The sequence below is a fragment of the Vulpes vulpes genome, chromosome 1, assembly GCF_048418805.1.
Source record: "Vulpes vulpes isolate BD-2025 chromosome 1, VulVul3, whole genome shotgun sequence".
Lineage (NCBI taxonomy): Eukaryota > Metazoa > Chordata > Mammalia > Carnivora > Canidae > Vulpes > Vulpes vulpes.
Genome location: NC_132780.1, coordinates 172,503,615 through 172,521,938, shown reverse-complemented (window position 1 = coordinate 172,521,938; position 18,324 = coordinate 172,503,615). Strand labels below are relative to the sequence as shown.

The 18,324-nt window shown below is 37.9% G+C and overlaps 1 protein-coding gene across 2 annotated transcripts in view; it reads left to right on the top strand.

The window, feature by feature from the left end:
- The window catches only part of ME1 (malic enzyme 1), a 193,909-nt gene that overhangs the window by 28,137 nt on the left and 147,448 nt on the right, over positions 1-18,324 (top strand). For both annotated transcript variants that reach the window (XM_072736255.1, XM_072736247.1), the window contains exon 3: positions 11,299-11,448. In XM_072736255.1, coding sequence (XP_072592356.1) covers positions 11,299-11,448 — 150 coding nt within the window. The remainder of the gene's footprint in view (positions 1-11,298; positions 11,449-18,324) is intronic.

Sequence of the window (18,324 nt, the reverse complement as noted above, 5' to 3'; positions counted from 1 at the left end):
TAGGGTTCTCCAGAGGAAAGGAACCAACACATACATGCATATATATGTCCTGCTGGTCCTATATAGAGAGACTTTAAAAATTTTATTTATTTTAAAGAATTGGCTCACATTATTTTTTTGTATATTTTTTTGTTGGAGTTTGATTTGCCAACATATAGTATAATACCCAGTGCCCCCGCTCAGTGCCTGTCACCCAGTTACCCCATCCCCCCGCCCACCTACCCTTCCACTACCCCTTCTTCGTTTCCCAGAGTTAGGAGTCTCTCATGTTCTGTCACCCTCACTGATATTTCCCACTTATTTTCTCTCCTTTCCCCTTTATTCCCTTTCACTGTTTTTTTATATTCCTTATATGAATGAAACCATATAATGTTTGTCCTTCTCCAATTGACTTAATTCACTCAGCATAATATGCTCCAGTTCTATCCACGTTGAAGCAAATGGTGGGTATTTGTCATTTCTAATGGCTGAGTAACATTCCATTGTATATATAGACCACATCCTCTTTATTCATTCATCTTTCGATGGACACCGAGGCTCCTTCCACAGTTTGGCTATTGTGGATATTGCTGCTATAAACATTGGGGTGCAGGTGTCTCGGTCTTTCACTGCATCTCTATCTTTGGGGTAAATCCCCAGCAGTGCAATTGATGGGTCATAGGGTAGCTCTATTTTTAACTCTTTGAGGAACCTCCAGACAGTTTTCCAGAGTGGCTGCACCAGTTCACATTCCCACCAACAGTGCAAGAGTGTTCCCCTTTCTCCACATCTTCTCCAACATTTGTGGTTTCCTGCCTTGTTAATTTTCCCCATTCTCACTGGTGTGAGGTGGTATCTCATTGTGGTTTTGATTTGTATTTCCCTGATGGCAAGTGGTACGGAGCATTTTCTCATGTGCTTGTTGGCCATGTGTATGTCTTCCTCTGTGAGATTTCTGTTCATGTCTTTTGCCCATTTCATGATTGGATTGTTTGTTTTTTTGCTGTTGAGTTTAATAAGTTCTTTATAGATCTTGGATACTAGCCCTTTATATGATAGGTCATTTGCAAATATCTTCTCCCATTCTGTAGGTTGTTTTTTAGTTTTGTTGACTGTTTCTTTTGCTGTCCAGAAGCTTTTTAACTTGATGAAGTCCCAGTAGTTCATTTTTGTTTTTGTTTCCCTTGCCTTCATAGATGTATCTTGTAAGAAGTTGCTGTGGCCAAGTTCAAAAAGGGTGTTGCCTGTGTTCTCCTCTAGGATTTTGATAGATTCTTGTCTCACATTTAGATCTTTCATCCATTTTGAGTTTATCTTGTGTATAGTATAAGAGAATGGTCTAGTTTCATTCTTCTGCAAATGACTGTCTAATTTTTCCAGCACCATTTATTGAAGAGACTGTCCTTTTTTCCAGTGGATAGTCTTTCCTGATTGGTCAAATATTAGTTGACTGTAGAGTTGAGGGCCCATTTCTGAGTTCTCTATTCTGTTCCATTTATCTATGTGTCTGTTTTTGTGCCAGTACCATACTGTCTTGATGACCACTGCTTTGTAGTACAACTTGAAACCTGATATTGTGATGCCTCTGGCTCTGGTTTTCTTTTTCAATATTCCCCTGGCTATTTGGGGTCTTTTTGATTCCACACAAATCTTAAGATAATTTGTTCCCACTCTCTGAAGAAAGTCCATAGTATTTTGATAGGAATTGCATTGAACGTGTAAAGTGCCCTGGGTAACACTGACATTTTCACAACATTAATTTCTTCCAATCCGTGAGCATGGAATGTTTTTCCATCTCTGTGTCTTCCTCAGTTTCTTTCAGAAGTATTCTGTAGTTTTTAGGGTATAGATCCTTTAACTCTTTGGTTAGGTTTATTCCTAGGTATCTTATGATTTTGGATGCAATTGTAAATGGGATTGACACCTTAATTTCTCTTTCTTCAGTCTCATTGTTAGTTTATAGAAATGCCACTGATTTCTGGGCATTGATTTTGTATCCTGCCACACTGCTGAATTGCTGTATGAGTTCTAGCAATCTTGGGGTGGAGTCTTTTGGGTTTCTATGTAGAGTATCATGTCACCTGTGAAGAGGGAGAGTTTGACTTCTTCTTTGCCAATTTGAATGCTTTTTAATTCTTTTTGTTGTCTGATTGCTGAGGCCAGTACTTCTAGTACTATATCGAATAGCAGTGGTGAGAGTGGACATCCTTTTCTGTTCCTGATCTTAGGGGAAAGGCTCCCAGTGTTTCCCCATTGAGAATGATATTTGCTGTGGGCTTTTCTTTTTTTTCTTTTTCTTTTTTTTTTTTTTGCTGTGGGCTTTTCTTAGATGGCTTTTAAGATGCTGAGGAATGTTCCCTCTATCCCTACACTCTGAAGAGTTTTATCAGGAATGGATGCTGTATTTTGTCAAATGCTTTCTCTGCATCTTTTGAGAGGATCATATGGTTCTTGTTTTTTCTCTTGTTGATATAATCTATCACATTGATTGCTTTACGAGTGTTGAACCAACCTTGCATCCTGGGGATAAATCCCACTTGGTCATGGTGAATAATCTTCTTAATGTACTCTTGGATCCTATTGGCTAGTATCTTGTTGAGAATTTTTGATATTGGTCTATAATTCTCCTTTTGGTCTATAATTATAGACCAATATCCCTGATATTGGTCTGTAATTCTCCTTTTAATGTACTATTGGATCCTATTGACTAGTATCTTGTTGACAATTTTTGCATCTGTGTTCATCAGGGATATTGGTCTATAATTCTCCAATATCCCTGATAATTCATCAGGGATATTGGTCTTTGTCTGGTTTTGGAATTAAGGTGATGCTAGCCTCATAAAATGAGTTTGGAAGTGTTCTGTCCCTTGATATCTTTCGGGACAGGTTTAGTAGAATAGGTATTGTTTCTTCTATAAACTTTTGATAGAATTCCCCTGAGAAGCCATCTGGCCCTGGACTTTTGTGTCTTTGGAGGTTTTTGATGACTGCTTCAATTTCCTCCCTGGTTATTGGCCTGTTCAGGTTTTCTATTTCTTCCTGTTCCAGTTTTGGTAAATTGTGGTTTTCCAGAAATGCATCCATTTCTTCTAGATTGCCTAATTTATTGGTGTATAGTTACTCATAATACAGTTTTTAAAATATATTTCCTTGGTTTTGGTTGTGATCTCTCTTTTTTCACTCATGATTTTATTATTATTATTATTAATTTTAAATTGGAGTTCAATTTGCCAACATATATCACCCAGTGCTTATTCCGTCAAGTGCCCCCCTCTCATGATTTTATTAATTTGAGTCTTTTCTCTTTTTAATAAGGCTGGCTAATGGTTTATCTAATGAATTCTTTTAAAGAACCAACTCCTGGTTTTGTTGATCTGTCCTACAGTTCTTCTGGTCTCTATTTCATTGAATTCTGCTCGAATCTTTAACTCTCTTCTGCTTGGTGTAGGTTTTATTTGCTGTTCTTCCTCCGGTTCCCTTAAGTGTGAGGTTAGCTTGTATATTTGAGTTTTTTCCAATTTTTTGAGGAATGCTTGTATTGCAATGTATTTCCCTATTCGGACTGCTTTTGCTGTATCCCAGATATTTTGAATGGTTGTATCTTTATTTTCATTAGTTTCCACGAATCTTTATAATTCTTCTCTAATTTCCTGGTTGACCCATTCATCTTTTAGCAGGATGCTTTTAACCTCCAGGTGTTTAAGTTTCTTCCAAATTTCTTCTTGTGATTGAATTCTAGTTTCAAAGCACTGTGGTCTGAAAATATACAGGGGACAATCCCAATCCTTTGGAATCGGTTGAGACCTGATTTGTGACCCAGTATGTGATCTGTTCTAGAGAAAGTTCCATATTCACTTGAGAAGAATATGTATTCAGTTGGATTCAGATGCAAAGCTCTGTATATATCTGTGAAATCCATCTGGTCCAGTGTATCATTTAAAGCTCTTGTTTCTTTGGTGATGTTGTGCTTAGAAATCTGTCATTTGCAGAAAGTACCGTGTTGAAGTCTCCAATTATTAGTGTATTATTATCTAAGTATGTCTTTAGTTTGGTTAGTAATTGAATATTTATGTCACATTAGAGGCATAAATGATTGTTAGGTCTTCTTGTTGGATAGACCCTTTAAGTATAATATAGTATCCCTTTTCATCTCTTACTACAGTCTTTGGGATAAACTTTAATTTATGTGATATGAAGATTGCTACCCCAGCTTTTTTTTCAGGACCATTTGAATGGTAAATTGTTTTCCAACCTTTCATTTTCAGGCTGTAGGTGTCCTTAGGTCTCAAATGAGTTTCTTGTAGACAGCAAATAGATAGATGGGTCTTGTTTTTTTTATCCATTCTGAAACCCTGCGTCTTTTGATGGGATCATTTAGCCCGTTCACGTTTAGAGTAACTATTGAAAGATAAGAATTTAGTGTCATCGTAATACCTATTCAGTCCCTATTTTTGTGGATTATTTCTTTGGGCTTCCTCTTTCTTTTACAGAGTCCCTCTTAATATTTCTTGCAGAGCTGGTTTGGTGCTCTCGTATTCTTTTGGTTTCTGCCTATCTTGGATGCTTTTTCTCTCTCCCTCTATTCTGAATGAGAGCCTTGCTGGATATAGTATTCTTGGCTGCATGTTCTTCTCATTTAGTTCCGTGAATATATCCTGCCCGCCCTTTTTGGCCTGCTAGGTCTCTGTGGAGAGGTCTCCTGTTAATCTAATATTTTTCCCCATTTAAGTTAGGGATCACTTGTCTCTTGCTGCTTTAAGAATTTTCTCTTTATCTTTGGAATTTTCAAGTTTCACTATTAAATGTTGAGGTGTTGAATGGTTTTTATTGGTTTTGGGGGGGACCTCTCTATCTTCTGAATGCCTGTTTTCCCTCCCCAAGTTAGGGAAGTTCTCAGCTATGATTTGTTCTAATATGCTTTCTGGCCCTCTGGTCCTCTCAGTGCTCTTTGGAACCCCAATTATATGTAGATTTTTCCTTCTGAAGCTATCATTTATTTCCCTTAACCTTTCCTCATGGTCTTTTGTTTTTCTCCTTTTTCCTCAGCTTCCTTCCTTGCCATCAACTTGTCTTCTATGTTACTCACTCTTTCTTCTACCTCATTAATGCTCGTCATTAGGATCTCCAGTTTGGATTGCATCTCATTTAATTGATTTTTAATTTTGGCTTAATTAGATCTAAATTCTGCAGTCATGCAGTCTCTTGAATCCTTTATGCTTTTTTCCAGAGGCACCAGTAGCTTTATAATTGTGCTTCTGAATTGGCTTTCTGATATCAAATTGTAATCCAAATTCTGTAACTGTGGCAGAGAGTACTGTTTCTCATTCTTTCTTTTGTGGAGAGTTCTTCCTTCTAGTCATTTTGCTCAGTGCAGAGTGGCTGTCTGAGCAGACTATCAACCACAACCTAAGTAAATTTCACCCTAGATGATTCTGACAAGGTCAGAGACCAGAAATTGAAAACAAAGATCAGAATGAAATAAAATAAAAGGACCACTAAAGTGAAAAACAAATTTTAAAACAAAGTAGTCAAATAATAAAAGGCCAAGAATCCCAAAGAAGAAGAAAAAAAAGAGAAAAAAGAGAAAAAAGCAAAAGTAAAAAGGCAAAAAAAGAAAAGAGAAAAAAGAGGGGTATTGGGAGATGGTGGTGGTGATGAAGTTGTAATGGAGGGAGAATGTAGTCTACCTGAGGGGTCTTAGAGGGTCATCCTCTTGGTTCTGAGTATATTAAGTTCTGTATGTTAGAAAATGCTCAGTCCCAAATTTACATAAACCAGAAATAGTTTAGAGACCCCCACTATTGACCACCAAAACATAAATGAGATAAAAGAGGGGGGCTGAATGGGAATGAAGAGAGAATATAATCTCACAGAGTGAACCAGCAGTGACCACTTGGTTCTGGGTGCATACTGGTCATGTTTTAGAAGGTATTAACTTTTCCCCCATTGTAGAACAAAATGAGCCAGAGAAAACAAAAAAAATCACACAAAGCAAAAAAATCACACATAACAAAAAAATCGTATCTTGTATATATCACAAAATTGAGTATGTTGAAGGGAATCTAGAAGTGGAAAATATATCTAAGACCTATAATTGTAGAAATATGAAAGTCGAAAAGGAAGAAACTTAAAAATGAAGGGGTGGTAAAATAGTATAGTTAAGGTGGGAAAAGAGAAAAAAAACTGGAAGTTTATAGTCTGATATAAAAATGAGTTGTACCGGAAAAAGGAATAGAAAAGGAGGGGTACCCTCTAGTTCTATATACTGTAAATCCCTCGACCTCCCCTGGAGCTTTCCAGTGCTGCTCACTGCTGCTCGGTGAAGAATTTGCTCTTCCTCTGTCCTTCCAGCTGGTCTTATGGGGGAGGAGCTTTTTTTTTTTTTTTTTAAGATTTTATTTATTTATTTATGAGACAGAGAGAGAGAGAGAGAGAGAGAGAGGCAGAGACACAGGCAGAGGGAGAATCAGGATCCAATTGGGAGCCCCTCTCGGGACTTAATCCTGGGACTCCAGGATTGTGCCCTGGGCCAAAGGCAGGCGCTAAATTGCTGAGCCACCCAGGGATCCCCCTGGGGGAGGGGTTTCTGTGCTGATTCTCAGGTGCCTGCACGTGGGGGAGCTGCCCCACTCCCCACCGGATGTCGGCTCAGTGGGAACTGTTTACCCCATGAGGCCTCTGTCCCCTGGAGGCCCTGCTCCTCCCAGGCACAAGGTGACACCAGGAAGAACAATAGCACTGGTGGTGGCCAGCTCCCCAGCCCTGGAGTCAGCTCCCGCAGTAACTATCTCCCAGTCCGCACTGGCCTGGATGCTTCCGGGGTGGGGGCGCTGACCAGCACAGCTCAGGGGCGCCCAGCAGCAGGAGCATCCTTGCTGTCCTGTGCCCTCCCCACCTCCGCCTGTCCCAGGGGAGCACAGGATCCCAGTTGTGTCCCTGGTGCCCTGGGATCTGGGGCCTGCACTGGAATTGCGCTCCTGAGCCCACGCAGCCCCCTCCTCCCCCAGAGCCCCCGCCTGACCCACTGGCTTCTCCCCAAGGCCCTGCCGGGTGCGCTCCAGCCCTTTACCGCGATCGGCCCGCGGGGTATGGGGCGCTCTCCCCCGGGCGCACCTCCTCTGTTAGTGACCCTGGAAGACTGGAGGCCTCACCGCCCCTCCTGCGACCCTGCCCGAGTTCCCTGCTAAGCGCCTTTGCGTCCGGGACGAATCTGGTGCAGATTTTTATTTTTTTTTTATTTTGATTTTTTTTAAATTTTTTTATTTATTTATGATAGTCACAGAGAGAGAGAGAGAGAGAGAGAGAGAGGCAGAGACACAGGCAGAGGGAGAAGCAGGCTCCATGCACTGGGAGCCCGATGTGGGATTCGATCCCGGGTCTCCAGGATCGCGCCCTGGGCCAAAGGCAGGCACCAAACCGCTGCGCCACCCAGGGATCCCTGGTGCAGATTTTTAAAGTTCCCACTTCTCCGCAGCTGCGCCTTCCGGTCCTGGAGACTCTCCCTGGGGCCTTAGCCTGGCTCCTCGCGAGGATAAAGAACCCCGCTGGATTCTTTATTTTATTTTTTTCCGCCTTCCTACCTTGTTAGAAGTGAAAACCCTTCTCTCTGTAGCATTCTGGCTGTTCTCTCTTTAAGTCTCAGGTCGGATTTGTAGGTGTTCAGGATGATTTGAAAGTTATCTAGGTAGGTTGGTGGGGCCAGGTGAGATGGGGACCCTACTCCTCCGCCATCTACCTTGCCTCCGCCTTATTTCTTTGGCTCACATAATTATGGAGCCTTGATCAATCTTAAATCTGTAGGCGGATTGGCAGGCAGGAAACCAAGGAAGGGAAGAGTTGCAGTTTCAGTCCAAAGGCAGTCTTTTGGCAGAATTCCTTTTTGCAGGGGAGTTAATAATAATGGAGTAGATGGGGCACCTGGGTGGCTCATTCATTTGAGCAGCTGACCCTTAGTTTCATCTCAGGTTATGGTCTCAGCGTCATGGGATGGAACCTGGCATTGGGCTTCTGGCTCAGCGGGTATCTGCTTGAGGATTCTCTCCCTCTGCCCATCCACCTGCTTGCGTACATGTGCACACTCTCTCTTAGGTAAATAAATCTTTAATAATAATAATAACTATAATAATGGAGTAAAAGGGGATCCCTGGGTGGCAGCGGTTTGGTGCCTGCCTTTGGCCCAGGGCGCGATCCTGGAGATCCGGGATCAAATTCCACATCGGGCTCCCGGTGCATGGAGCCTGCTTCTCCCTCTGCTTGTGTCTCTGCCTCTCTCTCTCTCTCTCTCTCTCTCTCTCTCTCTCTGTGACTATCATAAATAACTAAAAAAAAAAAAAAATGGAGTAAAAGTCCAACTTCCCTTTGGTATTCAGGATCAGTCACCCCATCCATCGCAGTAACTCTTTTCCTTGCTTTTTGATTCAGAGGCTTTTGGTGCCCAGAGTGGCTAGCAGTAGTATTAACTCCACTTCAATGGAATTATTGGTTTCTGGTAGAAACATTCCTCCCTTTGAAACTAAGACTTCTAGGCCAGTAGAGCATAAGTTCATGGTGATAGGAAGCAGAAATTTTGCTAGTGGGTCAGTGAGGGTCTTAGTGAGTGGTGCCACTTCCATTTCCATCCCTTGGTTCTTTGCCCTTTGAATCCTGGCTATAGGTGAAATAGCACCATATATTGGACTCTGATTCAGAGCATATGTAGCATCCTGGAGGACCTTGCCCCAGCTTTGGAAGGTGTTGGCACCTACTTGGTGCTGTAATGGAGTCTTCAGAAGACCATTCTGTCAAGCCAGCTAACCTGGTGAATTCCATGAATATGGGCCCATTGCCACACTTCATTTATTCTCATTGGAATTGAGTTCTTTGATTAAAATCAGTATTATGTGGAATACCATAATGGTATTTAAGGCATCTGTAAATCCATGGTTTAGTTTTGGCAGAAGTATTGTGTGCAAGAAAAGCAAAATCTGTATCCAGAGTATTTATTTCAGTACGAACCAACACCACCCCTTCCATGATGAAACCAGTCCACTCTAATCAACCTGCCACCAGGTAGCTTGCTGATCACCTCCAGAATGGTGCCATATGAATGGTGTTCAGAACTGGTCTTTTCTGCTTGCAGATGGGGTACTCAGCAGTGTCTGTAGCCAGGTTGGCTTTGATCAGTGGACATCTATGTTGCTAAGCCCATGGATAACCTCCGTCCCTGCCATGGCTACTTTTCATGAACCCATGAGATATGACAGGGGCAGCTGGGGAAAGAAGCTGACCTCTTTGCCTATTGTGTATGTTTGCTGCTGCTTTTTTTTTTTTTAAGATTTTATTTATTTATTCATGATAGACACAGAGGAGAGAGAGAGACAGAGACATAGGCAGAGGGAGAAGAAGGCCCCACGCCGGGAGCCCCATGCGGGACTCGATCCCGGGACTCCAGGACTGCGCCCTGGGCCAAAGGCAGGCGCCAAACTGCTGAGCCACCCAGGAATCCCGTTTGCTGCTTCTTTAACTCCTTTGTAATCCCTTTCATTTGTTCCATAAGTCTTTCTTTCAGTCTCTGATATTTTTATATTTTATATTCTTTTCCTAGACCATTTACTTCTACCTCATAAGAGCTGGTCACATTCATGTTTTTACCACAGAGTATTCCTCAAATATTTATTGAGCATCAACTGAGTGTCAGGTGCTTTTTGAGATATTGGGATTATAGACCATGGTCTCTGCCCTCATGGAACTTAGGTTAATTATTTTAAAAAATTATTAAATAGTAAATAGTAACATAATAACTATGCTAGAAATTGACAGGTGCTAATGAATAAAAAGTAAAGAGGGGGAGCGGCTGAGAATGCTGAAGGTGGGTATAGTCAGTTTGTGTTATTATATTGTTATATCAATCAGGATAGACTTCATTGAGGAAGTGATTCGTGAGCGAATAATCAAAGGCAGTGAGGTGATTAACTATGAGAAAATCTGAGCAACAATGTTCTTCAGCTGCTATGTTCTAGGATCAGCAGAGACCTGTGCCTGGAGCAGAATGAGCTAGGGGAAAATGGTAGGTTGGGAGGGGAAGTTAGGTAGAGGACAGATTATGAATGGTTTTGAAGGCCACTAAAGGGCTTTGGTGTTATTCTGGGTGAAATGGGAAGCCATTCAAGATTTTGAACCGAAGATCAATGTGATCTGACCTATATTTCAAGAAGTGTCTGCAATGTTGAGAATAGAGTATAAACTGGAAGAATATTTAGGGAACTGTTACATTAATCCAAGTAAGAAATTAGACCCAGGATGTTAGCAATGAAGGTGTTTAGATTTTGATACTATGTTGAAGATAAAGCCAAACTTATTTCCTAATGTGTTAGATTTGGGTGTTAGCTTTCAGAGAAGAGGATGAATCAACAAAAAATCAGGAATGAACTGAGACAGGAGGAAAACGAAGAAAAATAAGATATCCTGGAAGTCAAGTAAAAAAAGTATATTGAGTTCTAAGGAAGGGCACCTGTGTCAGATGTTTTGCCAGGTAAAATAAGCTGAGGTCTGAGAATTGATCATTGGCTTAGCAATGATGATTTACTCGTGACTAAATCAGTTTTAGCATGCCTGAAAGTCATTATCTTCCCAAATGTTAAAGGGGTTTGGTATAACCCATCTGTTTGTTAAACATTAGGATCCTTGTATCTGACTCCAAATTCTGTGCATTTTCAACTTTTCCAGGGAATGGAAATCAGCCTAAAAATGCTGGTAGGATTAAGTACAATTTTGCAAGACTATTTTAAGTTGTACTGACCAGTTTGGATTTTATTCTATGAATTATTGAAGGTTACAGGTAACACGATAAGGCTGATGTTTAGAAAGAGAACTCTGAATTAGCAATGCCTCTGGAAAGAAATGGCCATTTGATACAAATAATTCTCTTGAACTTGCCTACCTTAGTAATTTTTAGGATTGGTGCTTACATTTCTTATTTTCCACTTGTCATTTCCCTTGGTTATTTAGTACTAAAACTTATAGGATGAAGTCTATTTACTTAGTTAAGTTAATGTTTAAATTCTATCTATACTGGTATTTTCATTTTAAAATAGATACAAAGTCTTTCCAGGTATCAAATAAAACTGCTGTTTCAGCAAAATGATTTTAATGTTTAAATGACAGTTGCTCAGGTATATGGTTCTTCATTCTTTGAGATGTTTAAGAATATTTCTAAAGTCTTTTTTGATCAGATGTTTTCTCTGTGATCTAAAAAATACTTTGTTGCAACATGTTTACATTTCCAAGCAGCTGTTTCATGATTTGTTGGAATATAGGTCTCATTATGTCCAATTTCCACAGGTATCTTCTCTTAATGGATCTCCAAGATAGAAACGAAAAGCTCTTTTATAGCGTGTTAATGTCTGACCTTGAGAAATTCATGCCTATCGTTTATACCCCCACTGTGGGTCTGGCTTGCCAGCAATACAGTTTAGCATTTCGGAAGCCAAGGTATGTAAACTTTGCATTTTAAATACCTTTGTGTATTTAATTTTTTGTAAAGTTTTTGCAGTAATTAAAGCAAATCATTGAATGGTATTTAAGTTTAGAAAAATTTAAATCAAATTTCATTTAAAAGAACTTAGGTATAAATGTATGTAAACACTAAAATATAGTATTTTCTTTCTAGATTTAAGATTGTAGAAAAGTATTATAAACATGTTTAGGTTTCCTTTTATAGACAAGTGAACTTGTATTTTGTTTGGAAAGAAAGAAATGAATAATAATTAAGCTTTTCTTTGATATGCTAATTAACACATATCTATTTTAGAAGTTAAAGCAAGGATTCCAAATTCTAATGAAAATGAATATATTTTCTCAATCAAGAGTTGGCATTAAAGTAGCTCTTTTGCTTATTTTCCTTAAGTGAAATAGTAGTAACCTTTAAAGATGTATAAAATATAAAGATGTATAAAGTAGTAACCTTTAAAGATGTATAAAATATAGACTATAGTTTTTCTAAATCCATAGCTTTACTTTATTAATTATATTACTGTAAATACTTTTGAAGCAGGGAACAATTGAAATAAATATTAATACTTTTAACAGCAACAACAAAATTCAAGTTGAATGTATTTATGCTAATTATCACTCTGAATTTGAAGATCAAAAAGAAATGTTTATAAGTTTATACCACAAATATAAAAAGCCTGTTAAAAGTACTTCCACTGGAAATAGTATTGGAATAGTATTTCAATAGTATTTGAATAGTATTTCATGTAATACCTCAAAGTTAGATTGAATATATGGATTTCCCATAGATATATTGATGTAGTGGTAATATTTAGCACACTTGTGCCACATTACTCTCTGTATAAATGAAACAATTAGCCACATCATCCCTTGTATAAAGAAAATAATTAGAGGAATATCTGTAAATGGTCTCTTAAATTACATTAATAGCACATATCTATATTGCATTTATAAAAGTTATATTAACAGTGAGTAAATATTTTATTCAAAGAGCAAGAGTTAGAAGTATATTTATTATCATACAAACAATACGTATTCATTATTGAAAAAAATGAGAAAATACAAACACACAAAAGGGAGAAATGCTTTAAAAATACCTAATGTCATAATACTAGAAAACCTGTAAATACACACGAATACATATTATTTTCCTTATACAAGGGATCATACTATAAAAGCTCTTCATTATCTGGCTTTCCAGAGTGATATCATGAACATGTCTTCAAGTCTATAAAGTATATTTCTACATAAATAATCTTAGTAAAAGCATAAGTGTATAACACTTGGCTGTTTTAAAATGTAATTTAAGCATATTTTTGGAAATTCTAACTTCTTGTGAGATCTTGAGAAATGCTAACAACTATAAGAGATGTAGAAGAGGAAGCCTGGGTGGCTCAGTGGTTGAGTGTCTGCTCTGCCTTTGGCTCAGGGCATGATGATGGGGTCCTGGGATCGAGTCCCGCATCAGACTGCTTCTCCCTCCACCTGTGTTTCTGCCTCTCTCTATGTGTCCCATGAATAAATAAATAAACTCTTTTAAAAAAGAAAGATATGTAGAAGGGTGTAGTTCAAAATATTTGGATTCAAGTTGACATAGAAGTCTCAGTATTATTTTTTGAGCATGAAGTATGCACTAGGCAATTTTTTAAGGGTTTAGGATATATTAGTATACATATAAATCTAAGAGCAGAAGAAGTAGGGAAATAAAAAAGAGTGAATTATCTAAAATATTTGAAGGGTAGTAAGTGTTAGAAAAACTAGAGCAGGAAAGGGGGATTTGGCGAGCCAGTTGCTTTGTGCGGGGCCAAAGGTGGGCAGTTGCAATTTTAAATAAAGTGGACAATGTAGGGCCACATTAGAAAAAGATATTGCAGGAATGAGGGGGCGGTCATGTAGATACAAAAGGAAACATATGGGATCCCTGGGTGGTGCAGCGGTTTAGTGCCTGCCTTTGGCCCAGGGCGCGATCCTGGAGACCCGGGATCGAATCCCACGTCGGGCTCCCAGGGCATGGAGCCTGCTTCTCCCTCTGCCTATGTCTCTGCCTTTCTCTCTCTCTGTGATGACTATCATAAATAAATAAAAATTTTAAAAAACAAACAAACAAACAAACAAAAGGAAACATATGCCAGGCAGGAGGAATAGCCAGTGTCAAGACCATAAGGGGGGACATGCCTGGGGATGTGCAGCATAGAAGCCAGTGTCCTGGCAGTGTGAGAGAGGGGAGAGTAGTAGGTGAGGTCATTGATGTAAAATCAGTGAGAGTATAGAACCTGTAGTTTCTTGTAGGCTAGAGAACTTCAGCTTTTACTATTAGTTAAATTGATAGAAGAATCAAATAGCCTGGTTAGCAGGACAGTGCAGTAAACTCAGTGAGAGAGGATGGGGTCTCAGATTAGGGCAGCATCAGAATTAGGGGTGATGGAATTATTCTAGATAAAAAAATCATGAGGATTACCTATTGGATTAGAGACTTCCTGGAGCAGAAGTATGGGCTCTGGAGTATATTGCCTATTTTCATGTATTTGGTTTTGCTGTTTGTTTTAGTCTTTAATAAATTATTTACCCTTTGTATGCTTCAGTTTCCTCTGTAACATTGGGATTAAACTACAGCCCACCATCCTTTATCTTCAATTTTTAAATTTAAACTTGAAAGCCAAAATATATATATAAAAAAAAAACTCATTTGGGATAAAACCTGATCTGTCTGAACCCACCCAGTAGCAAGTAGAACTGAATTTATAAATGGATATTTATAGTGTTTATCTGACTGAGTGTCATCTGTTTATCTTTAGACATGTTAATGTTTTTGATTACATGGTGTTTGTCAAAAAGAAACAAATTGATAGATAAAGGGAAAGGGAAGAGGAGGAAGTGGGGCAGGTGGGGCAGGAGGTAGCATAGCATTTGAAGCAAAATGCTCACAAATGTTGAATGTAGGTGGCAACATTCATCTTATCCTTTTCAACTTTTCCATGGTATTTGAAATTTAGGTAAAGGAATGCTTTACTAACAGAAAAAGTAGTTCCTAAAACCATTTATATATGATCTCTACAGGTAGTTTCCTGTCATGTTGATTTTTAATGTGTATATTAAACTTCTGATGATTTTGAAATTCTTTAATGAAATAATTCTCCTGGCCTCTCCTATAACTATAAAAAAAAAGGAACCTGTTTAAAAATGTGTTATGTGGCATATATTTAGACATTGTATTTAATTGGAAAGAAAACTGTGATGGTGTTTGAATGATGGCTCTTTCAGACCTTAATTAGCATGTTAGACTATATTTTAAGCCAAAATTGACAAATGTCTATTAAATCTTTCCTACTGCAATAGCATGTATTCTGAGACTATTCAACAGGAGGATTATATCTCTTGTTATATTTACTTTGTGTATTTGGTGATAGCAATTAGGAACATAGTAAAAGTTAAGAGTTAATAGTACAAGTACTAAGCTTAATACACTTGCAAAGAGGTATATCTTTTGATCTCATACTTTTTAAACTTTTTTAAAAAAGGATTTTAATTATGTATTCAGCAGAGAGCAATCCAGGGGGTGAGAGTGCACAAGCAGGGGGAAGAGAGGCAGAGGGAGAGGGAGAAGCAGGCTTCCCGCTGAGCAGGGAACCCAATTCGGTTCTATCCCAGGACCTTGAGATCGTGACTGAGCTGAAGGCAGACGCTTATCCAACTGAGCCACCCAGGCACCCCTGATCTCATACTTTTTAATACATCTTTGTGATAGTGATGCAGGCTGGCTGGGTCCAAGGTTCCAGAGGGAGGTTCCCACAGGAACAGCAAAGAGAGTCCTTGACTTCATACAGGTTAAAAATCAAACTTTAGCCAAGAGGAGGTGAAACAGTTTATTAAAGGTAGAGAGAATACAGATACCAGTATCTCAGGTGTTTGAGAGCCTGAGAAAGGAAGGAAGGGTGAGTCTTGTCTTTGCTTGGGGCCTAGGATTTTTATTGAGGATGGTGGTCTGGTGCACACATCTTCTCGGTAATTCAGGATCAAAGAGAAGTATTTAGGGGTTCTCCCTTGTGCCCTGCAGCCAGGGTTCTTGTTGAGTCAATGATCTTAGAAAATGTTCATGACTACCCTGCCCAGTAACTCCTTCGATGTTATCTATTGTGCTAAAGACTCTGAAGAAATCATTAAATCTTTGACCTTTATGAGTAGGACATGTATTATGTATTCTGTATGGTGTGTGTAAGGGAAGTGAGGTGTAGGTCCTAGCAAGAGTGGAAGCAGGAAAAAGAGTGAATAAAGTAATTTTTCATGGGATTCTTTTAGTTTCCCTGTCTCAATATGATACTTTTCTATGTTTAGGTACTTATTATTCATTTTGAATATGGCATTAAAATCTGACTGGGTATCCAAAAATAAATTCTTAAATGGATAACTCTTCCAGATTTTTTTTTCCTAAGGTATGATACTGGAGTATCCATTTATTGGTCTTGTATGGAATTTCTTTTTTTCTTTGGCATAGATACTTTGTGTGGGTTTTTCAAGATGTTGCAAATAATGATTTTTAAGAATGTTGAGTTTGTTTGGATTATCTTGTTCCCACATACCCATAACATTTTAATTTTTGCAGAACTTCCAGTATTTGGTAGTGCAATACAGTTATGTCAGCACATCGAATTGTGGCTAATTTGTAGATAGAGGTGATTTTTGGAGCTAGGGATGATTCTTTTTGTATTTTTGCAGAATGCTGAGCTTACTACGTTACTTAAATTATTTGTATTCTGTAAAACTTTTTTTGAAAGAAAAATTATGTCCAAATTAATAATGCAGGTATACATAAGGGACAGCTAAAGCAGATTTGTTATTTTTTTGGAAATATTTCTACCTGTTATATTTTATACTCCATTTTCCAAGAATCATCTTTCTCTCTCTTATAAGCTCTTATTAGTTAAATATTGTTTACCATGCCTTTGGCAATTAATCATGTTCCTACTTTGGTATTTCTAATGTTCTATCAAAGTACTCTTGGTCTGTTTTTATTTTACTTATTTATTTATTTTTTATTGAGGTATATTGACATATATTAGTTTCAGGTATACAACATAATGATCTGGTACTTGCATATTGTGAAATGATCACCATAATAAGTCTAGTTAAAAGTTAACATATGTTGCCATACATGGGCACAAAAATTTTTTCTTGTGACAACTTTTAAGATCCATTCTCTTAGCAACTTTTTTTTTAAAAGAATTATTTATATATTTGAGAGAGAGGGAGAGAGCGTACACAGAGGGAGAGGGAGAAGCAGATTCCCCCCTGAGCTGGGAGCCTGATCAGGGCTCAATCCCAGGACTCTGAGATTATGACCTGAGCCAAAGGCAGATGCTCAACCACTGAGCCACCCAGGCACCCCTAATTTGTGCCTTTTGAATCTCTTCACCCACTTCACCTACTTCCCATCCCCCATATTTGGCCATCACAATCTGCTCTATCTTTGACCTTAGGTTTTTTTTTTTTTCTTTCTTTCTTTCTTCTCTTGGTCTCTCTTGTTGACATTTTACTCTTTATTTAGTCCCAAATAGATTATAAGTATCTAGAGAAAAGTGATCATATTTTATAAATTATTCCTGTATTTCCTGTGCTTTTAAGCTTAGTGCCTGGTTAGTGCTGAATTAATATGTTATTTGCTACCTCATAGAAAGAGTAACTTAATATTATTCTATTCATTCATTCACACACACACACACACACACACAAATCAGAGTACTGTTTTTATTTCTCCTACTATTTAAGCAAATTATTTTATAAAGTAAATTTTTTTAAAGTAAATTATTTTATAAAGTAAATATGTTATTTGCTACCTCATAGAAAAATTATTTTATATACCTCATAGCAAATTATTATTTGCTCAAATTACTATATACCTCATAGCAAATTATTATTATTATATACCTCATAGCAAATTATTATTTGCTCAAATTATTATATACCTCAAGCAAATTATTTTATAAAGTAAATTTTTTAAAAGTAAATTATTTTATAAAGTAAATATGTTATTTGCTACCTCATAGAAAAATTATTTTATATACCTTATAGCAAATTATTTTATAAAGTAAATTTTTATAAAGTAAATTATAGCAAATTATTTTATAAAGTAAATATGTTATTTGCTACCTCATAGAAAGAGTAACTTAATATTATTCTATTCATTCATTCATTCACACACACACATACACAAAAATCAGAGTACTGTTCTTTATTTCTCCTACTATTTAAGCAAATTATTTTATAAAGTAAATTTTTGTAAAATTGATCTGAAAGAAATTGGATTCATTCTAAGGAATCAGGCTATGAAGAAGTAAAATTTAGATTCATTCTAAATTTAGATTCATTCTAAGGAATCAGGCTATGAAGAAGTAAAATTTAGATTACAGATAGACAAGACAACTTTAAACTCTTATCCTCCTTTCATCTACTAATCTTTATCCAGTAGATCACTAATAGATTTTTGGCAAAAAGAATGAGCTAATAAAACAGTTTGTGGTTTTTTTTTTTAAAAAAAGGCATTTCCAGAGTTTGATCTGACTAGTACCATTAATTAGTTTGCCAGAAGTTATGGTGAAAACAGCATTCGGTGCTAAAGTCTATTCATGAGAGACACCCAGAGAGAGAGAGAGAGAGAGAGAGGGGCAGAGACACAGGCAGAGGGAAAAGCAGGCTCCATGCAGTGAGCCCGACGTGGGACTTGATCCGGGGTCCCCAGGATCATACCCTGGGCCAAAAGTGGCGCTAAACCGTCGAGCCACCCGGGCTGCCCTCAGTGCTAAAATTAATTGAAGAAAAGTTGAATTAACTGAAATTAAACAGGATTCTTTACCATAAGAT